This window comes from Sturnira hondurensis, unplaced genomic scaffold (assembly GCF_014824575.4).
Source record: "Sturnira hondurensis isolate 20B ecotype Veracruz unplaced genomic scaffold, ASM1482457v3 Scaffold0022215, whole genome shotgun sequence".
Lineage (NCBI taxonomy): Eukaryota > Metazoa > Chordata > Mammalia > Chiroptera > Phyllostomidae > Sturnira > Sturnira hondurensis.
This window is the reverse complement of record NW_028094846.1, coordinates 6,228,946-6,250,775: the sequence shown is the minus strand read 5'-3', so window position 1 is coordinate 6,250,775 and position 21,830 is coordinate 6,228,946. Positions and strand designations below refer to the sequence as shown.

Here is a 21,830-nt window from a genome sequence, read left to right as displayed (position 1 = left end):
CACTGACTCACATCCTCGCCACACGCCCTCTGCCACTGCTCCGGGTGGCCTCATGCCCCACAGCCTCTAGTAGGTTGCACGGGATGGGACCTGGCTGGGGGAGGAGGTGCAAAGGATGGGATAGGCCTTAGGGTTTTTCAAAACTGCAAATCATTGTGAAACCGATTTAGTAGGCTGTGACTAGTTTTTTGGTTTGGGGATTTTTCTTGGCAGGAGGGAGAAGTTTAAAATGAAAGAGGATACAATACAGTAAAAGAGAAAAATCAGAGTGCATCATATATGATAAGGGTAAGTATCTCTTCAGATAACTATGTGTGTGTATGTGTGTGTGTGTGGGGGGGTCAAGGGCTTAATGAAAAAGGTATTTTAAAAGTGTAGGTCTTGGTTTAAAAATTGTGTTAAGTTTCAGGCTGGAGACCTACATTCCAGTCCCAGCATAACCCCGAACACTGTGCTCCCGCAATGTCCCCTCAAGTCTGCCTCACAGGCACAGGCTAGAAATCAAGGTCCCGCGCTACAAATCCAACACACAAAAATCTGCTCCATCTCCCTACACCAATAATGAACTACCTGAAAAGAAATTTAAAAATTTATAATTGCATTGAAAAGAACAAAATACCTTGGAGGTAAGAGATCTGTACACTGAAAACTGTAAGATAATGATGAAAAAACTTGAAGATATAAATAAATGGAAAGATATTGCGTGCTCATGGACTAAAATAATTAATATTATTAAAATGTCCATACTACCCAAACCAATCTACAGATTCAATGCAAACCCCATCAAAATCCCAAGGCCACTTTTACAGAAGCATCCATAAATGAACAATTCTAACATTTGTATGGAACCACAAAGACCCCAGAGAGCAAAAGCAATTACGAGAAAAAACAAAACTAGAGGCGTCATGCTCCCTGATGTCAAACTATATCACAAAACTACAGTAATTTAAACAGTATGGTACTCACATAAAACAGACTTATAGGTCAATCCCAGAAATAAACCCTTGCATATATGGTCAGTCAATGTATCACAACGGGGAAAAGACAGCCTCTTCGATAAATAATGTTGGGAAAACTGGACATCCACATGCAGAACAATGAAACTGGACCCCTACCTTATACCACACACAAAAGTTAACTCAAAATGTATTCAAGTTCGAATGTAAGACCTGAAACCATTATCCTGTAAGAAAATATAGGTGGTAAGCCTCTTGACACTGCTCTTGGCAATAACTAGATTTGACACCAAAAGCAAAGGTAACAAAAGCAAAAAGAAACAAATGGGACTATCCCCAACTAAAGCTTCGGCACAGCAAAGGAAACCATCAGCCAAAGGAAAAGAGCCTACTGAGTGGGCGAAATATCTGCAAGTCACATCTCCGATAAGGGGTTAATATCCAAACTATATACAAACTCATATAAGAACTCAATCGCAACAAAACAAAACAAAACACAAAAACCCAGGTACGTGAAAAGGTGCCCAGTATCACTTATTGCAGGGAAATACAAACCAAACCACACTAAGGTACCAACCCACACCTGCCAGTGTGGCTACTACCAAAAACACAGGTTGGCAGGGCCGTGAAGAAACGGCGATCTTGGAGCACTCCTGGTGAGACTAAGTTGGTCCAGCCACTCTGGGAAAGAGCCTGGAGGCCCCTCAGAAAATGAAAATTAGAACTACTATATGACTTAGCAATTCCACTTCCAGGTGTTTATCTGAAGAAATCAACAATGCTAACTCGAAAAGATACTCACTCCATAGTCACTGCAACATTATTTACAATGGCCAAGACAGGGAAGCAACCTCAGTGTCCGCTGATGAATGTACGAATAAAGAAAATGTGGTGCACACACAATGGAATGCTACTCGGCCGGAAAAGAGAATGCAATCCCGACCTTTCGATGACACGAATGGACCCTGAGGGTGTCATGCTCAGTGAAATAAGGCAGACCGAAAGAGACAAGTACCGTATCATCTCACTTGTATGTGGGATCTAAAAATAACAAACAAACCAAGTTCATGGATACAGAGAATAGATGGGTGGTGGCCTGAAGCTGGGTGTGATGGCTGGGCAAAATGGGTGAAGGGTGTGGAAAGGTACAAATTTCTAACTATAAAGTGGGTAAGTCACGGGGATGTCATACACAGCATGGTGACAAAGGTTAATCGTAGAATACCGCATATCTGAAAGTAGCTAGGAGAGAGAATCTTGAAAGTTCTCACCACAAGAAAACTATGTATGGTGACAGTTTTTAACTGGACTTATTGTGACAATCATTTTACAATATATAAACATATTGAATCATTATGTTGCATATATGAAACTAATAATGTTGTATCAATCATACCTTAATTAAAAAATGATGTCCTGGGGGCACTGTTGTAAATATCTGAGAAAAAGTCCTTCTCCTTAGATAATGAAAAAACAAACAAACCCCCCAAACAAAGGAGAATAACAACCCTGTTATTACTTTTAAAATACTTTTATCTATCCATTCACAGCCAGACAGACCAGGCTGGTTGCACTGCAGCCTCCCACTCCAGGAGCAGTCCATTTAGATCGTAGTTTGGACTTGAACTCTAACGTTTTCCTTTTCTGCATCTCTGAGATCCCACAGTTCTGTCTTAGCGATTATTACCATCACCCTCTGAGGGACTCCATTAAATACCTGGGGAAAATCTTGCCCTGTGAAGTTCATATTTTTGCATGGTCTTCCTAGGTTTTTCATTCTGAATGATTTTCCAATATTATAAGATTTCCCTTGAAAACATTAAACTTTCAACCTCAATTGTATCTCTTAACTCTGTACTCTTATTCTTAGAAATGAATGTTTTATTTTAATAGATTCCTACAGCAGTAGCCCATTTATAACACTTTTTTCTGACAGCTCTGGGACAATTATCTGGCTCAAGACTACCTGTCAGATTTCAGTCAAAATCGATCAAAGCCACAGGGCCCCCGGAGTGCACCTTCGAAGTCTGCACATAACTGTGGCTCGCATGTAGTCACTTGGCCCAGCCACACAGCACAGTCAGGCCAGAACGCTTTAAATCCCACATTTCAGGATCAAGACCTCAAAGGTCTACCTTTCTTAATACCTTTGGAAAATGATCTCTTTCAATATAGAGTTTATATGAAAAACAACAATTTTTTCAGTGATTTACTTTCAACATTGAATTGCACATATTAAGATTTAGAGAACACTTTAAAGTAAGTTGAAATCCAGTGCAGAAGTGTTACAACAGGGGTAAGGTGCTTAAATGCACTGTCAGAGTACACTAAGGAACAAGCTTGAACGAACTGATGGTGATTTTCTCTCCCATGTGCTCAGCCCGAAGGCTCTGGAATCCCCGTGGCTCCTCCTTTCCTCTTACACCCATGTAACACATACTGTGAATTAAGTTTCTTCAAAATTATAGCCCAGGTTCCAGCCGCCTGCACCTCTCCCCATTCCCCACCCCTGTTCCTATCACTCTCTACCGCCATTTCTCAACAGGCAGCACTGCAAAGCCCCATCTGAGGTCCGTCTCACTACTCCCACCCTCTGCCATCTGTTCTCAGCCCAGCAGGCACTGCGACCCTCTAAGCTCAGGCAGAGCACATTCCTCTTCCACTCCAGGCTCCTCTGGGGCTGCCCACTTCCCTCAAAGGAGCGCCCAAGTACTCACAATGGTTGACATTTCAACAGGCTCTGTATCTCCCTCTCCTGTTACTCTCATTTTCATTCACTTCGCTCCAGCTACACTGGCCTTGTAGCTGCTCCTCGAACCCACCAGGCGAGAGCGGCCCTCAGGGCCCTGGAACTCGCTGTTGCCTGGGCCAGGGTGCCCCTTCCCCAGACTTCCCCAGGAGGAGCCCAGCGCTGTTGCCTCGGCCAGGGTGCCCCTTCCCCAGACTTCCCCAGGAGAAGCCCAGTGCCTTCACCTGCTGGGGAAGCCTGCCCCACCTGACAGCAGCAGCAACCCCCCTTCCCCCCCTACCCCATCTCACTCATGTTCCCTACTTTTTCTTTCTTCAAAGCTATTTATCATCTTCTAATGGAGAAGTATAGTCCTCATTTACTCTGTCTTTTAATGTGTTTCCTTATGCAAAAATATAAGGTCCACAGGACCTGGGATCTTTGCTGTTTGTTCAGAAAAGAAATTTATATTAATGTCATGGTTAGGTAAGAAGATTCTCTAGTACATTCCATAGTTACAGAATTTACATCAGTAAATTGGTGCTAATTTTTTAAGAGTGATCTCTCACCTTGAAACCAAAACGTTCTGCATAGAGATTTCCATTTCAAATTATTTCATGCACTGTGTATAGTTTTATCAGACATACAATAAGGAGCAACAAGTCCAGTCATCTGGTCGGCATGGGATGCGAATGGGTAAGTCGAGACTCAAAGCCTCCCAAGTCCCTCACAGAAAGGAACCTAAACAGGCTTGTTTTACTTTGTCCTAAATCATTTAAAAACAGATGTCCAAAGCGAAATACTTCGTCTGTTGCTATGGAAACCACTATCACAGCAGCCCATTCGAGAGCCTAACCTGTACAATAAATGTTAGTCTTCCTGTTGTTACCATCCGAACCTGCCAACTACTAGAAGGTACAGCTACTATATATTGATCAGCCTGACAAGAAAGCCTGAGAGAAACTAGTTCACACACAACATTTCCTTCAACAGTCAAAACCCAGCGACATAAAGGGACTAGCTCTTACATAATTTGCCATGTTATTATGCATTCAAGTTCCACCTTTATTACATATAAATTTGTGCACCTTACCTTAATATTGCAGGCCTGCTCCATCAGTCTTCTTGCATTTTCCTCTGCTCTGTATCTCTTTGGAAGCTGAACTCTGAAGAACTTTAAAGCACCTTCAAAATCAGCCTGCAGAAGATCTTCCTTTGAGGTCTGCAAAACAATCACCCAGAATCGTCACCACATTTTAGCCTGACAAACACACTGATAAAAGAATTCCTAGTGTCTATAATGCATTTTTACAGCTAATATCTAGGCTAGTTCTAAAAAATTTGAGAAAGAGATTTACTGTAAGTTGAAATAAGTCACCATAAATCCTAGAAGCAATCTAAGAATTAATTAACAGGCTAACATATTTAATTTATACTACCTAAAGATTTAAATGGTGGATCCTGGCAAAGCTAACCAAGTTATAGCTCTGAGAAAAGAAAAATGCAAGGAAAGAAAAAAGATTTAACCCTGGGACTAATCTGTGGCTTTATGGGCATTTTAAAAATAGTGTTACAAAGCTGACTGAAGAAGACACAGACAATGCAATCAAAGCACATCGGAGTTACATAATAAACACCTAATTGAAGGATGGCTTTTTCAGCAGCTCAAGTGATGAAAAGAAGAATTTGATCACATACGTTAAAGAATGCTATGGTTGCCCTGACTGTCAATTCCCGACCAGGGCACATACCTGGGTTGCAGGTTTGGTCCCTGGTCGGGTGCGTATGACAGGCAACTGACCAATATTCCCCCTTCACATCAATGTTTCGCTCCCTCTTTGTTCTGCCCTTCCCCTCTCTCTAAAAATCAATAAATAAAATCTTTTTTTAAAAAAAAGAACGCTATGGTGACCAGAGGGAAGCAAGTTGGGAGGATGGTAAAGGGTAAAGGGGGCCAAATATACGGTGACAGAAGATTTGACTTTGGGTAGTGGGCACACAAGTGTAATATACAGATGATGTATCCTAGAAATGTACACTTGAAACCTATATAATCTTGTTAACCACTGTTGTCCCAATACATTTAATTCAAAATAAGCTCAGAATTGGTACGGCTCAGTGGATTGAGCACTGGCCTGAGAACCAAAGGTTCACCAGTTCAATTCCTAGTCAGGGCGTGTGCCTGGGTTGTGGGCCAGGTCCCCAGTAGGGGGCACTCAAGAGGCAACTACACATTGTTGTTTCTCTCTTTCTCCCTCTCTTCCCTGCCCCAAAAGTAAATAAATAAAATCTTTAACATAAAATAAAATTCTGTCAAATAAAAGAAATGGAGGAAGCCACTTAACTACTGAACTTCTCATGAAAACTGCTGTTTGCAAAATTTACTTCCTTAATAAATAACAGCTACTTATAAATATGTGCATGTACAGAAAAAAGACTAGAAGGAAATGAAATAAAATGCTTCTCTGGATAGCAAAATTATGGTTATATATATCTTTTATATTTTTTGTTATATTTTCTACAGATCTACAGGGAAGATTTTGTAATAAGAAAGACACTAAGAATTTTAATGAACAACTATAAGCAATTTTTGGCAAATATTGTGATACAAATTACACATGCAGACTCAATAACACAGAGGTAATCCAAAAAGAAAATGGATGCTTTAAGAGTCTGTACTGAATTATCCAAAACTTCAGCAATAAAATGAAAGAAAAAAAACCATGGTGGCTAGAAATCACAGAACTATGCACTAGTTCAAAATATTCCTTTATTAAATTCAGAAGTAAAGTTATTAACTGTAAAAACAGCACTGAAAGCATATAAGGAAGTTGGAGAGGTTTCTTCTCATAATAGGGTCTGCGTCCTTGCCATCAGCATGCTGGTCCTGGCCATTGTCATCTCTCAGGCAAGCCACTGCGGTAACCCCTAACTGGTCCCCATTTCCATTCATGCTCCCCACAATGCAGTCTCCCGAGAGCAGCTCCATGACACCCTTTCAGACCACCGTCATCCTTCTACGCAGAGCCCTCCGAGGGTTCTTCCTGTTCTCAGAATGAAACCCAAGTTTCTAACACTGCCCGCAGGTCCCTCCATAACCCCCCACTCCTCCTTCCCGGGTACCACTCTGCATCTGCTCTCACTACTAAGTAATTCATTCTGCTTTCGGAAGAATCAACGGAAACTGGAAAGGCTGTTCTTCAACTGGAGAATCTTCAAGTTTTTCTATATTGCCTTCAGAACAATAGTGAGGGAAGAGTAAAATAATGAAAATACGATAACCTTCCTGACATTATTCGTTAAGTAATGTCAGCCAGAAGATACGATAGACAAGAAATGGAAAAATCTGAATAAGCAAAGACATGTTTTCCTCCCTTGAAAAATAAAAGAAAGAACTCAACTCCACCAGCTTTTATATAAGAACTAGGAAGTGATAACTTTTGAAAATTAGTGGCTCCACTAACACTCAGACAGGGAACCTGTTCATTAACAACATCTTCCAGATTATAAAAAGGTAACTCAGACAGTTAAAAACATTCAAACAATTCCAACTTCGCTTTCCTTTCAGGTAGGCAGAGAGAGATACCCAGAGGCCAAAGGCAAGGCGGATGCTGCCCCACACGTCCCTCCCACCCATCCAGTCCAATGAGTGAAACAAACTGCCGGGCACACAAGTGATACCACACACACACCTGGTCTGTGAGCCCACCAAAGTCCCACTTCAGGCAGACCCAGGGTTTTCTTTACTTTTTTAAATCAACATATAGCCCTGGCTGGTGTGGCTCAGTGCTGGCCTGCAAACCAAAGGGTCACAGATTTGATTCCCAGTCTAGGGCACAAACCTGCGTTGCAGACCAGGTCCCCAGTAGGGGGCGCACAAGAGGCAACCACACATTGATGTTTTTCTCCCTCTCTTTCTCCCTTCCTTCCCCTCTCTAAAAATAAATAAATAAAATCTTTTAAAAATATGCATAAATCAACATTTTTAAGTGCAAATTAGATAGTGGATTTAGGACTCATTTTGATGTGTAATTGATTTTTATATTTGGGCTACATCAGAAGCCTACATGCAACTTCTACACCGGGTCTCTGACTTCTTTGAAGAGTTGTAGTCTCTCTCCAATGAGCTATCCTCGCAGCTGCTAGTGACAGAGGTGAAAATGGAGACATACTCTCTCCTCCGCTCCTTCGCTCCCTGCTTAACGGGAATGCTTTCAGACAGTCTACAGACTAAGAACAAACCAGGGTGTAATCTGGCGTCATGAGAAGTTTGACCAAACCTGAACCTCAAACGGCTACTAACGGGCCAGCTGAAGCATCGCCTGCGTCCATCCACCCTCCCTGGACTGACAGTCCTTGGGACTCACTGTGCACATGCCTGGGTGTCGTGTGAACACGCAGCCGCAGCTGAGATCTGTGAGTCGCGGTCTGAAAACGACTCCCACGTCACATAAGAGGCGAAGGCGGGACACTGCACATAAGGAGAGTGGAAGCCTTTGCTTTCTCCACATTTCACACACTCACAAGCATGTGGACTCTGGTAGGGCCGTCGCCGACACCGTTTTGAGTGCGCTTTCCCACTGAAAAACTCAGTGCAAGGGCACCACACCCTAAAGTGGTTTTTGTAAGGAGGCGTGCGGTGCAGATGGGGGGCTCCAGCCTCTCGGTTGCTCTAGTGCTTCCGTCCCGACCCGCCACGACTCCTGGGTGAGAGACCATTCTCTATGGGCCTCTGACGGGCCGCAAATTCTAGGTTCGATTATTCTAGGGACTCACTGGAAAAAGACCTCTAGGCACGATTCACTTTCTCATCCTCCCTGTTTTCACCACAAACGGCTTTTCTCCCTCTAGTTATACACAGTGTCTGACAGGGTGTGTGTGCGGCTGAGAAATGCTCTGGAGATCCGAGGGTCATCCCAAGGCACAGGCTGTAGAAGCCGGAAGCATGACTCAGCTGGTGTCTAAGTTACCTGCATCTTGTTTCCGTGTTTTGATTTCACCAACAAAACTTGGTGAGTCTCCCTACAGGTGTTAGGCTTTTGTTGGCATCTGTGGTGAAACACCTGCAGCTGATTTTCTAAAGGGAAGCCGTCCTTCAAAGGCGCACCTCTGGGAACAGGGAGCACACGCCGCAAGCGTGCTTGGTGCCCCGGCAGGCTGATGGCCCCTCTGGGAACCGGGGCCAATGCCTGAGCAAGGCTCCAGGCCCAAAGCTATGGAGCAACACTGTCCAGATCGGTCTCCTTCGATTCGATCAGCTCATTATGAAGTTAAGTTTTCTCATATGAAAAAATAACTACTGGGATCTTTAAGGTAAAAGTAGGTGTTTTTATGTGTTTTACTCACACATTTTCATGTTGAAAGCATGACACAAGACCTAAACTCCAGTGCTGGCCCCCTTGTCTGCTAATGGAAAGACCCAATATTGCAGGTGGCAGGATTCCTCACAAGACCGCCCTGGGCAGATCGGCCATGGACCCCGCACCATTGTCCAGTCTGCCCAGATGAGGCTGAACAACCCCACACCCCCCTGCAGACACACTAAACTTCGAGCAGTAGGTCACTGGACAGCTGGTCCCCATCCACAGCCAGGTCACTAACGAAAGGGCACGTGACTCGCCAACATGCAGAGTGTCACCCCAGCTCTATCGATAATCCCGTGAGCACAACACCGCATAACGCCACCAGAGATTTCCCAGTGGCCCTGTGGACAACTCGGCATACACTTTTCACATGTAACACGTGTGGCCCTATGACCTAGAGTCTGAATGTCAGGCCCCAAAACAACTCAAGGGATGTACTTCCTCAGATGCCTAACTGGGCAACCAAGCCAACTTCACTCAGTCCTGTTTAATCCACACACAGTCACATTTAAAACATGCCCGTACACTTATGGCCTCCCTGAGACCTGAAGCTCAAGAACCTGACTCCTGTGGACTTTATCGTTGATAATTTCAAACTAGAGGCAGCTCAAACTCTTCTCTGATGCAGATTTGCCCATGAGACACATCCTTAGTTCCCAGTTTCTGTTTCCCTCCCAACACTGAAGGTGCAAACGCCGAAGTACGGAAGCCCTAGCTTATCGGCAAGTTCCCTGTTCCAGCTCCTTGCGACACAAAGCTGAGTTGTCTTTACAAACGTATGAGGCCAAAACTGATCCCTCGAAGAGACACAGAGAATTTGTTGAAATATATTTTAGCACTTCTTAGTGTCAAAGCTCCTGAAATACACTTGTTATTTCACTTTAAAACTTCACTTAAAATTTTTTCACTGAAAAAAAACTTTCTAACAGAATCAAGAATCCTCACTTTTCTCCTTTATTAAGAAAAAAATGTGATTCAGGGAAACAAAATCTAAATGAGTACTTATGACCTCACCTGGGCATTAAAACACGTACTGAACTCTTTATTTCTTTCTTAAATATCAAATCCCAAATCTCGAAAATACGGCCTTTTCCCCCTATAACTGTATGCTAGTCACCATATGTAACGTCATCTTGAAATGATAAACAGACTTTCTTGAGGGTGACAGATCACTTATGTATGCAGCTGCCTAACATGTCTGCTATGATTACATGTGTATGCAAATACATGTGTGGAGACTGAATTAATAATGGTAAAGATAAGTGTAAACAGAGATGAACTACACTGGAGAGAAATAGGTGAGAAAAAAGAATTAAATTCAGTCAACTCAATGCTGTACTTTCGAAAAGACTCAAATGTGAGATAATCACAATGAGGAAATTGTCAGAAAGGCATTAAACTCCATTATATAAAACAGACAAAGCTAAATTATTCCAAATAACGGTATAGGACTACTGCAGACCAATTACACTACAGAACAGTTGCTAGGTACAGTTCTCAAACCACCGAAAAGCAGCCCTGCACCGGGGATTGTGGGTGTTTAATTTTAACCCTTGGTAGGAAGCGAGGAAGGGCGATTTTCCTCTTGTTGAGCAAATTATCAAAAAACAAGCCAGCCAGACTTCCCAGTAGCGGCACAAACCCAACAGTTTGAAGCTATTTCATAGGCACACAGCTTGAACATTCCAGGAGAGAAATCTGCAATTTCCTAAACAAGGGTTTTTAGGGGGTAAAATTCGCTATCCAAAAAAAAAAAATCAAATTGGCAAGCAAATGGGGAGGTCAGAAAGCAAACCACACACAGTCTAGATAAGTAGCAACGTGTGTTGTAAAGTTTAACCCTTTGGAGACACAAGAACAGAATGCTAGCACTTGAGAATTCTGCTTTATTGCTGAGCTGAGCCAGCCAGAAAAGCATTTTTGTGTGTGTGGCTGCCACAGAGATAATGCCACTAGTGTGGCCCCGGGCTCTGAGAAGACAGCCTCGGCTCCTCCAGCCAATTAGGAGTGGCGGGGACCAGGCTGGGGCAGGGCCCCTGGCCACAGCCACTGGCACTTCCTTCTTGGTTGAGCAAAAAAAGAGCAAAAAACAGAAGACTGCGAGCTCCTCCAGGACACAGGGATTCTCATGGAGGGTGGCAGACCCCCCCAAATGAAGTTCAATGAAAACAGTCTCACCGCCAGAAGCCGAGGCACAAACAGGCGATGCCCCATCCCCAGAAGTTCCAGCACGCGACACGCATACTCATTCACCAGCTTGGTCCTCTCGTCGTGCATGTCCTGGGACTTTCTGACGGGAGGCGCGAGCTTAGCAGCTGGGGCTGGGCAGGGCACCCCTTGTTCCATGAGCAGCAGGTAGGTATCCAGACTGAGGAGGCTGGGTCTCTCACCCACAATTTTAAGAGGTGCGGTGGGAGGGGAGCCTCGCTGAGGTCTCCCCAGGAGCACACGACAGGCCGGTCCGTGCTGGCAAATGCCAGCTAATGTCTCCACAGGAAAAGCATTTTGGTTAAATCAGCCAGGGTGCAAGAGCCCCAAAGTAGACTGGAGAATAAAATCAAATACTGATCTCAATGAAAAACGGCAAAAGCAATCAAATGCAAGAAAATGGCCAAGAGTGACGTAGGAGAGTTCAGATCCATGTGTCAAAACGTACAAGCTGCTCAGAAGGGTTTAGCGTGTGTGCATGCTGTGCGTGTGTGTGTCTGTGTGTGTGCAGACAGCAGCGGTAGCCAGGAAGCCAGGGCAGTTGTGAGGCTGTACGGAGAAAAAGGATGAGCTCATTGCAATCCCTGATTCGTGACAAGCAGCGCTGCTGCTGCTGCTGCTGCTGCTGCAGCCGCTGCCGCCGCCACCACCTCCACGGCTGCCTCTCGCTGTGAATCAGTAATGAGGGGGTAGGCGAGGCAGGGGAGGGAAGAGGAGGTCGGTGAATGAGCATGCAGAGCGTGTCTCGGGGGAGAATGCTGTAATAAGAAGCCAATGGCGAGCGACGGGCAGATGCGCTTCCCCTCCTGGTCCACCTTCAATCAGTGCTCGTCTGACAGCTTATGCTGTTGAATCCTAAGCCCACAGTCAGATGAACTCGCTTCTCCTAGCATGTGATGCTCACAGAGAAATCAGACAGCCTGACAGCTAAGAGGCTGACCTTTACCACTCTCGCTTTCTAACAACGACAACAGATAAAACCCTGATTTTATACTGCGTATTCCAAGTTGAAAGCTCTAATCCTTGTAAGGTCACTGAAATCTCAACTGAAGAGAGGTTCAGGGAAAAATGAGAGAGGATGGATGAAGAGCAAGGACTCAGCATCCAAGGAGTGACACACCCTCGTGCTGAAGTGTCTGTGCGACAATGACTTTTTGCAATGCGAGGGTGTGCAGAAGTACGTCAGCACTCTGGGAAGGCTGGCCACAGTTAGAAGGGCGTGTTTTACAAGCACACAGTATGATAAAACAAAAACCTACATTCTAATAATAACAGCATACATTTAAGGAACTACTAAAGTCAAGATTCTCCAAGTGAAAATAACTTTCTTAAGTCACAGACCCTGAAAGACGCTCAGGTAATAGTCCGAAACGTTGTTTTGATAGACTCCGGTCCCATTAACCCTTCCCTAGTAATAATGTAACTGGGAACTGCCCCTAGTTTAAAAACTGCGCAGTCTCAGAATTAAAGTGTTACATTAATTTACTAGACATAATCAATCAGTTGTAGCCAAATGAAGGCAAAAGGGGCAGATCCCTTCAGGGACAGCTCCTTAACCTCAGCCCGACAATTTACCACGTGGGTGCCAGCCCCGGTGTGGCAGTCTGCAGCCAGTCCCCCCAGACCAGGTGGTCTCTCCGGGATGGCGGCAGTAACTGGGCACCGAAAGAGCCCAAGCAACTCCCTCCCAACGCTTAGTTCCCCCAAAAGTTCCAGACCTCTGCAGGTAGCAAAATACAAACATTTACTATAAGATTTCCATGATCTTGGTTAGAAAAGTACACTAATTATGGAATTGGGCTAAAGGGAAATATTGCTTTCCTTAGCACAACACCGTTTGGTTTCTTTTTCTAAAACCTCAGGAAAACAAAAGTTTTCTTGGTAAATATTTAAAGTATTAATTAACAAAATATCTAATATAAGACATCTATATGTTGTTGTCAAGCCTTTATGTCTGCCTAAAAATTTTTTTAAAAATGATACAAAGCGGAGACTTTAATAGAAGCACGAGAATATTCTACACACAAAACCCCCAGACCTTCGGGAGCTGGAGGAGGTGACTGCCAGACTACCAGGGTGGGGGCTGGCTCGGCTGGAGTGCGGAGGCTCTCAGGAGGGGGGAAGAGGCTCTGGGCTGCTCACCCCCCCGCACACGCTCGCACATACACAGGGACAGGGGGAGCCCCCTTTCTACCTTGTTTGTCACACACTGAAGTTCGGCAGGAGATGTTGTGCAAAAAGACCACGGCTGCTCTGTGCGTATAACACGCGCCCGCCCTGGACGCATCCCATTGAAGGACAAGGGGACTGTTTGACTCACGGAGGAAGGAGGACTCCTCCCTGTACACTGACTCCTCTGTGCACAGGATTTCTTTCGGACTGCTCTTTTTAAAAAGAGGGGAGGCACTTTCACCCACCTGACCTGGTCTCAGGGAACCCTGGCAGAAGCATTTCTTTTTCTTCTGTGAACCAGAAACAAAAAACTTCTTGCCCCAAGGTTTCTGGTGAAAAGAAGCACAAATGAATCCATGGACTTTGGAACGGTACAGTTTGGCTGTAATGCTCACAGAAGAAGGAGTTTAAATGCTAGCAGTTAGCACGTGACAGTTTAACGAGCAAAACAAGTGACACTAAAACAGGCGCATGGACCAAACGCTGTGAGAGACACTACAAATGAGCGGTCGCGTCTTTGAGCCGCCCAGTCTCTCCACCACGCTTTCCTGAAAAAGCGCACCATCCTCGAGGAGTGAGGGGCAGGGGCAGCCTTGGGCCCCGAGTAGCCAGTCCCTGCTGGGGTGACAGCTGCCGTGGTTGGAAGGGAGACAGCACGGGTCCAGGGTGTCCCTACCCCAACTAGGCTGAGGAGCGAGGGCCGCACCAGGCCCTGCAGAAGGCACTGGGGATTGGAGCGAGAAGAGCCTGAGGAAGAGGAGGCCCAGCTGGCACTGTGGGAGATGGAGAAAAGGCAGCTGCTGACATGCAGGGGTGGATGCAGATTCTTCACGTGCTGGACCTGCCATTAAAGAGTGAGGATGAGGGGGAGGAGGGACTCCAGCACCGAGCAACCACAGCTCCATTCCCAGGGCCCAGAACACGCAGAGCTGGGGGACAGGGCGAAGGCTGGCACTAGCCTGCCACGAGCAGGCTCCTGCCTGGGCTGAGGTGGCAAATGCCCAGGGGGAAGGTGTTCCCAGTCTGGAAAGGACCACACTGAGAGCTGCCTCATCTCCCCGTGCTCCAGGACAGAGGCAGCAGCACACGGGATGCATCCGAGGTGCCACCTGCATCCGCATCTCCCACCTCCCTCTCCACTTCAAGGCCAAGCAGACTCCTCAGAGACCCACCGACTCGGCCGCACACGTGGGGACGTCTGCCCGAGCCCCGCGCACCTCAGCATGCACCGCTCTACAGAAAATAAGGCGCCCCACGCACGCGGAAGCCAAACAGAAGCATCATCCTTGCTTTCATAGTTTCCATGATTTTCCAAACCTGGTCCTAATTCCAAGTTGTCCTCTGAGAATAGGCTGCTGGTAAGTATCAGGTAGAACACATCTCTTGGAGCATCACTTGGTGAAAAGAAAGAAGTCATCCCGGAGTTCTCAGAGCCCCGGGAGAGTCCTTGTCTCAGCGAGCATTTCCCCTCTTTCACCAGCTCCCCGCACCATTCACTCACTGCTGATGAGGTTCAGCAATAAATGCAGCACACTTTTGAGAAAGAAAATGAGGCCCTGGCTGGTGTAGCTCAGTGGATTGAGCGCGGGCCTGCGAACCAGAGGGTCAAGGTTCGATTCCCAGTCAGGGCACATGCCTGGGTTGCAGGCCAGGTCCCAGCAGGGGATGCACAAGAGGTAACCACACATTGATATTTCTCTCCCTCTCTCCTTCCCTTCTCCTCTAAAGATAAATAAATAAAATCTTAAAAAAAAAAGAAAATTGGGAGGTTTGAAGGACTGCAAAAATGAAGTGAACAATAAGAAACTCTTCTGAGTTTACCAGTTAAAAACACATGCCGCCTCACATTTCTTTACACTAACACAAAGAAGATTCAAGAAAATTTTCTGTCCAGGAAGCTCAATGGCAAGTTGACGATAACCTGCAAAATGGGAATGAATCATATGCGAGGCAGAGAGAGAGGAAAGAGGGGGACCAGGCGGTGGCCCCGAAGCCACGACTAAAGCGGGGACTGCCGGCCAGGGGCCACGAGAATGTTTAAAACGTGCAGTCGCTGACTACGCAGACGGGACAGTGACCTCCTACCCAGTAGGCTGCCAAATAAAAAATGACAACAGCCAACACAACAGTAGCCAACTGGTGTAAATGAATTAAAATTATACCTATTCTTCTGTCAGACCAGCAAAAAATACATTTTTTGGTGTCCTGCAGAATTTTAGTACTTAGCTTACATGCGCCATGAGATGAAAAGGGTCAAAAACTGCTGGTCTAAAGGACCGAAGCCTCACTCTGGAGGGCGGAAGCAGGGGACAGGGTGCAGCCCCCATCAGAGCCCGGGCCTGAGCGCTCCCCCTGAGCCGCACCACCGTGGCACGGCCACTGGACATGGGCGAGGTGGGAACAGACTTCCAGTGTCAATGAAAAGCATGTTGGGCTTCATACATGGCACTGTGATGAAAACACTGAGTGCAAAGAAACATACTAAGTGTCCCTTCAGGGGTCACTCATCTCGCGGGAGCTGGCCAGGGAGGCTTCTGAACACGGGGATGAAGCAGGGTGTGCCGGGCACACAGAAGGAGGCTCACACTGTGTGTGACGACGCAGTCGTGCCTCTGCTGCCCACAGCAGATGCAGACAGAAGTGGGCTTCCCCGGGGGGATGGCCTGGACCCAAACCCAAGGGTGGTGGGGACTGAACCTGTCTCTCCGTGCAAAGCAGAGAACTGCTTAGCGCACCAGCTCTCAGTCACACTTACTTGCTGCGTGACCTGGGTGAGTTACGCAAACTCTCTGAGCCTCTGTTCATTCCCAGTGTCACCTATCCGGCCAGGCCGCTCTGAAAATTTAATAAACTGGTGCACATACAGGACTCTCTCATGGTGCCCGGCGCAGAGTGGGTTCTAGGTAACCAGTGATTTCCGTCCTCCCAGGAAGTTGCAAAGGAGGGGAGGACAAGGGTGAAATGTATTGTGTTCATTTGGGCTAGGGCTCAGAGAGACAGGACAGCCGAGCGCCACTGGAGTTCATGCTTCAGACTTAGCCACACCAATAATAAGTAGCAAAGGATCTATACTCTTTCTCAACTAGAAAAGGTGAGACTGCAAAACCTCATTCCCTAGCTATTTCTTTTTTGTCTGATAGTCTACTTTTTAAAAAGATGAACCCTGAAAATTGGGCAAGTTCCTAGGGTCCAACAAACAGGTCAGATGAAGATGGCTGAGTCATGTCAGCAGCGTGGTCCTGGGAATCCCACGCAACTCACACACTGCCAGTCAAGTCTTGATTCTGCTCAACGCTGCGCTACGTGCCGCTGTGCCCAGGTGGGGAAAGCCTGGCAGCTGCCGTGTCCAGCTCTGGGTGACGCACGCTGCTAAACAACCTTGCTCAGGTGAATGGCATGAAGACTGAGCACACAGGTATAGCACAGGGAAATGGGGCTCATTATTTTGTAGTTGGAGCTCATACACAGAAGGAGTCGAGTAAAAATAAATGAAAATACGTAATTAACTGACATCATGGAGGGCAGTCCAGGGAGCAAGTCTAGAGGAATTCAAAAAAGAAGAGATTCCTGAATGTTCTGACCTTTAGTGGGATTTAAGGTGCAATGATCTTAAAGGAGTGTTTGGTTTTGTCTTGTTTTGTTTTGACAGAAGAGAGAACTTCCCTCCAGCAAGAGTAATTTAATAACACTCAGAATGGTCACGGGAGCATCCCTGTCACCTTGTCACCTACCCTTGTGATCACATTCCAGTGTGACACCTTCATTAGGGCAAGAACTACTACAGTCTCTCTGAGACCTGGTCCTTCTGCCTCTGCTTCTATATCTCCTCTGACAATGAACTCCAAGGGCTGCCTGTCTTGTTACTGGACAGTTATGTTTGTTTAAAAAGAACTACTTATGGTAATCCAAAAATCTGAGACTTCTAGTTACTGGATTGGGTTATATATTTAATAACAACACAAAATAAGTCTATTTTTTATGTGACATTGATTAAAATATCTGAAGAGAGCCCTGCCTTGGCTGATGTTGACTCAGTGGACTGAGCACCAGCCTGCAAACCAAAGGGTGGCCGGTTCAACTCCCAGTCAGGGTACATGCCCGGGTTGCTGGCAAGGTCCCCAGTGGGGGGTGTGTGAGGGGAACCACACGTTGAAATTTCTCTCCCTCTCTTTCTCCCTCCCTTCCCCTCTCTCTAAAAATAAATAAATCTTTTTAAAAATCAAATATCTTAAGAATCTTAATTTCCTTTCTTTCTAAGACAGCCATCTCTGCTGCTAACTGGGCTCCCCATGAGCTGGTTTCTGTCCCATGCCACACTGTCCACAGTCCTGCCTGCTGTCCCAAGGACACACCTTTTTGGACAGTGTCCCTCCCAGGCACCACTCACACCAAAAAGGATGCTCTAGAGAGCACAACAGAGTCGGAACCAATGTGCTGATGTCAGACCCTGGAACACATCGGAGTCTGCAAGTTCATCCCACCGAGGGAAGGGCTGAGGCCGCAGGTGAGTCAGGGACTTGCTCACGGTCATGAAACCGGGCTGAGGCAGAGCCAGGAAGCCGAGACCCCGGGCCCACCTGGGCCCACCCAGGCCTGCCGGACGGTCATCTCACACCTGGGCCCACCCATCTCACACCTGTGACGGACAGTCAAGCACATGTGTCTCCTCCGTTTTTAACTGAGAAGCGCCTCTACTTCAAGCAAACAGCTGGGGAGGCCACAACCTGGCAGCTCAGACACACAATCTAGAGAAGAGCAGCTTCCTCAAAGCCAAGTTCACAGTGCGGGCTTGACCATGGAACGCTGTTCCTTTCCTCCGTCCTCTTCCCTGGGCGCTGTACCCTGGGCTCATCTTTGTTTCCAAACACAACATAAATGCTAGTGGCAGCCTGTTCTTTACTTTTAAGTTGGTAAGAAGCACAACATACAGAATTTAAACTAGTCCTTGATCCTCTCAAGCTAGCCGAGCATTTTACTTTTATTTTTGTGTGTGTGATGCCACTGCTGTTAAAATAACGAGGTGCTGTGCTCATCTCCAGGAGCTGTGAATTGGCTCCACCACCCCCCTCGACCCCGCCTCCAGTTCCCTGTCACCTCTGCCATCACGTGGAATGCTAGGTGAAGTTCAGCAGCTGTCTCCGTGAAAAGGAATACTTTCAGTGAGGTTATATGGGTCAGCCCATGTACAGCAAGTGAATGTTTCCCCGAAATGAATATGTCAAGATGGGGGCTCTCTCTCTCTCTCTTTTAATGGGCCGGTGTGTTCTGAAATATAGACTATAAGGAACTGCACAGCCACACCGTTCCCCTCCCCCACGCACTCACTCTTGGTTTCAAAGGGATGGAGAGAGCCTCAGAAGTAGCCACGTAGTGAGCGTGGGGGCGGTTCCCCTCCACCTTCACAGCAGGGGACCAGCTCCCTCCCCACGTGCCTTCCGAGTTCAGCACCTGCACATGTCAGCACTGCCACAGGCGGCCCTGCGGGAGGATGGGAACAAGGGACCATCCGTGTGTGCACGGGGCTTCACTGCCCGGTGGGCTCCTTCACCACCTCCTAGTCACTTTTTCCCAAGCAGAGCTTAACAAAGCAACTTACACACCACAAACTCCTGATACATATTTGTACCAATAACAATAGTTACCACTTATGTAGTGTTTACAAGGCCGGGGCACGAGGCTAAAACCTTAGCGCATGCATCACTGCATCTAATCTGAACAACGAATCATGCCCACTTCACACAGGAAGCACCTGAGTGTAGAAAAGCTAAGTGACTGGTCCAAGGTTATGCAGCCAGTAAGGGGAACCGCGACTGCAGTGTTTTCGACACCCGCACACCTGATNAGGCGGCCCTGCGGGAGGACGGGAACAAGGGACCATCCGTGTGTGCACGGGGCTTCCCTGCCCGGTGGGCTCCTTCACCACCTCCTAGTCACTTTTTCCCAAGCAGAGCTTAACAAAGCAACTTACACACCACAAACTCCTGATACATATTTGTACCAATAACAATAGTTACCACTTATGTAGTGTTTATAAGGCCGGGGCACGAGGCTAAAACCTTAGCGCATGCATCACTGCATCTAATCTGAACAACGAATCATGCCCATTTCACACAGGAAGCACCTGAGTGTAGAAAAGCTAAGTGACTGGCCCAAGGTTATGCAGCCAGTAAGGGCAACCGCGACTGCAGTGTTTTCGACACCCGCACACCTGATAGGCGAGTGCTTTAAATCTGGTGCGTGACTTACTGAACCAACGAAGGAGGCAGAGAGAAGATGGACCCAGAGGCAAATCACAAAAGGACCCCACTGCCACGTCACTACAAATATGCAGAGGGACCAGTGTGTCGTGGGTTCTAAGAGAAGCGACAGAAACAAAATCAAAGCAAAGCTTCACACTCCAAGACCAGTGTCTGTACCCTGGTGACCCGGGCCACACGCTTGTGTTTATTGCTACGGAATGCCCCGGTCAGGAGATGAGCGTCTCTCCCCCCGAGCTCCCAGTCCGTGTCTCTCTCCTGACTGGACACAGGCAGCCTCACGTGCAACTAACCTCGGTGCGTCCACAGTCACCGTGCTCCCCAGGGAAGCCCCTTCCCTACGTTTCCTCTCCTGGCTACCTGTGCCCTCGCCTACCCGCCTGCCCCAGCGGACACCTGCTGTCATCCCACAGGCCTCCGATGACCCCTCCAACCTCAGCCCATCACTCAAGTCTAGCTGATCTGACTTCCTCATCATCTCTCAAACTATTTCCATGCCCACCTCTTTTTTTTTAAAGCTCTTTAAAAAGTTGATTTGAAGAAGTGAGGGGAGAGAGGGGGAGAAAGAAATACCAATTTGTTGTTCCATTTACTTACCCATTCATTGGTTGATTCTTATATGGGCCCTGACCAGGGATCGAACCCTCAACCTTGGTGTATCTGGAAGATGCTCTAACCAACTGAGCTACCCAGCCAGGGCCCCTTTCTTTCCATTTGGGATCAATATGACACATTGGGACCTCCACCGTCTGCAATGCTCCAATTACTGGATGTTTCCTGAACACAATGGGCAACTGCCTGCTTCCTGTCTGTGTTCTTGTTTCTCCTTTTATGGAACCCTTTTCTGATTCACTTATCTTTTTCTAATCATCAAAACTCAACTGTGATAATATCTCCCACAGGAACCACCCCTCAACCGCAGGGCTGGGGGACACGGCCCTCCTGTTTGCTCCCTTCCCACCGTGCTGTCTCTCTCATATCACTTGCAGGCTTAGCCTTGAACGAGTCACCCTGAAATCGACGTGTAGGGCCTCTCTCTCCTGCTAAGGCGCCCAGAGACGGGGAGCATGAGTTACCCTTCTTTCTGTCCTAGAAGGCTGCCAGAGGCAGTCACTTCACACGCTGTGTTTGTTGACTGCAGAACTGCTTGGTGAAATGCTTCCATGTTCAAAATGGATAAAATACGATTACCCTGCACAGCGGGTAAATATTTCTCTGATTAGCGGTATTGGTGCTTTACAATTTCTGAGACTTTTAAACATTCTTCCCTCTTTCTGGATTGTTTCCCTCCATCCTTTTTCCTTCCAAAATTTTAACAATCCTTCAAAATGTCATGAAAGAACAAAAGCTCTCTGAGATATCAGAGAGACCTAGACTTAAAGCCTGGATTTCATGTCCGGGAGCTGCATGACTCCAGGAAAGTTAACCTCTCTAAGTCTCATTTTTTGCTAAGGAAATAAGGTTTAATCTTACAAAGTTGCTAATGCTAGTAAGGTCTGTGACACTCCTAGCTTGGGAAACTGGATGACAATAAAGATATTAACTAATAGGGCAAGCGCTAGGGACAGAAAAAGAAGAAGGATGCACGGAGTTGGCGAGGAGCGTGTGGCCCTCTGCTGGAGGTTCCACGGGCCCTGGGAAATGTGACCAGGGACCAAGGAGCGGGCTGAGAAATCACTGGTGGTCCAGGGAAGGAAAAGATGGGATTGACGCAGGTCCGCGAGGGACAACAGAAGAGCTGTGAGGAGACGTTCTCAAAGTACGCCTTGCTACTCTTCTTAATCGTCCCAGGCGCCATTTGCTAGTGAGCAGTGACTGCCCCACTAGGCAGCCAGTTCCTGAAGGGCAGGCTCCGCATCCGCTCAACTCACCACTATGTTCCCAGCACCCAGGCCTTGACCGAGCGAGGAAGGAGCTCAGGAAATAATGACCGAGTCGATGGGTGACTAAACCTCACATCATCCTCACCAATGCAGTGGCTTAAATTAATAGTACTGTGAGAACGCAAGTTCCTTGTGCAAATGTGCTGAGATGGGGTAGGAACAAAAATCTCACGTGTTCCTGTGGTGTGTCAGACATGGCACCACCCACTTCCACGCATGAGCGCATTTCATTTTTATTAGGTGTTCTAAATCATCGCTAAAAG

The 21,830-nt window shown here is 46.8% G+C and overlaps 1 protein-coding gene across 8 annotated transcripts in view; it reads right to left on the bottom strand.

The window, feature by feature from the left end:
- Nucleotides 1–21,830, bottom strand: part of RABGAP1L (RAB GTPase activating protein 1 like) — a 448,545-nt gene that overhangs the window by 94,867 nt on the left and 331,848 nt on the right. For 7 of the 8 annotated variants that reach the window (XM_037035334.1, XM_037035336.1, XM_037035337.1 and 4 more), the window contains one exon: nt 4,778–4,906. In XM_037035334.1, the coding sequence (XP_036891229.1) occupies nt 4,778–4,906 (129 nt within the window). Of the gene's footprint in view, nt 1–4,777; nt 4,907–11,225; nt 11,745–21,830 lie in introns of those variants that run through there. The other variant, XM_037035340.1, reaches the window with a different exon arrangement.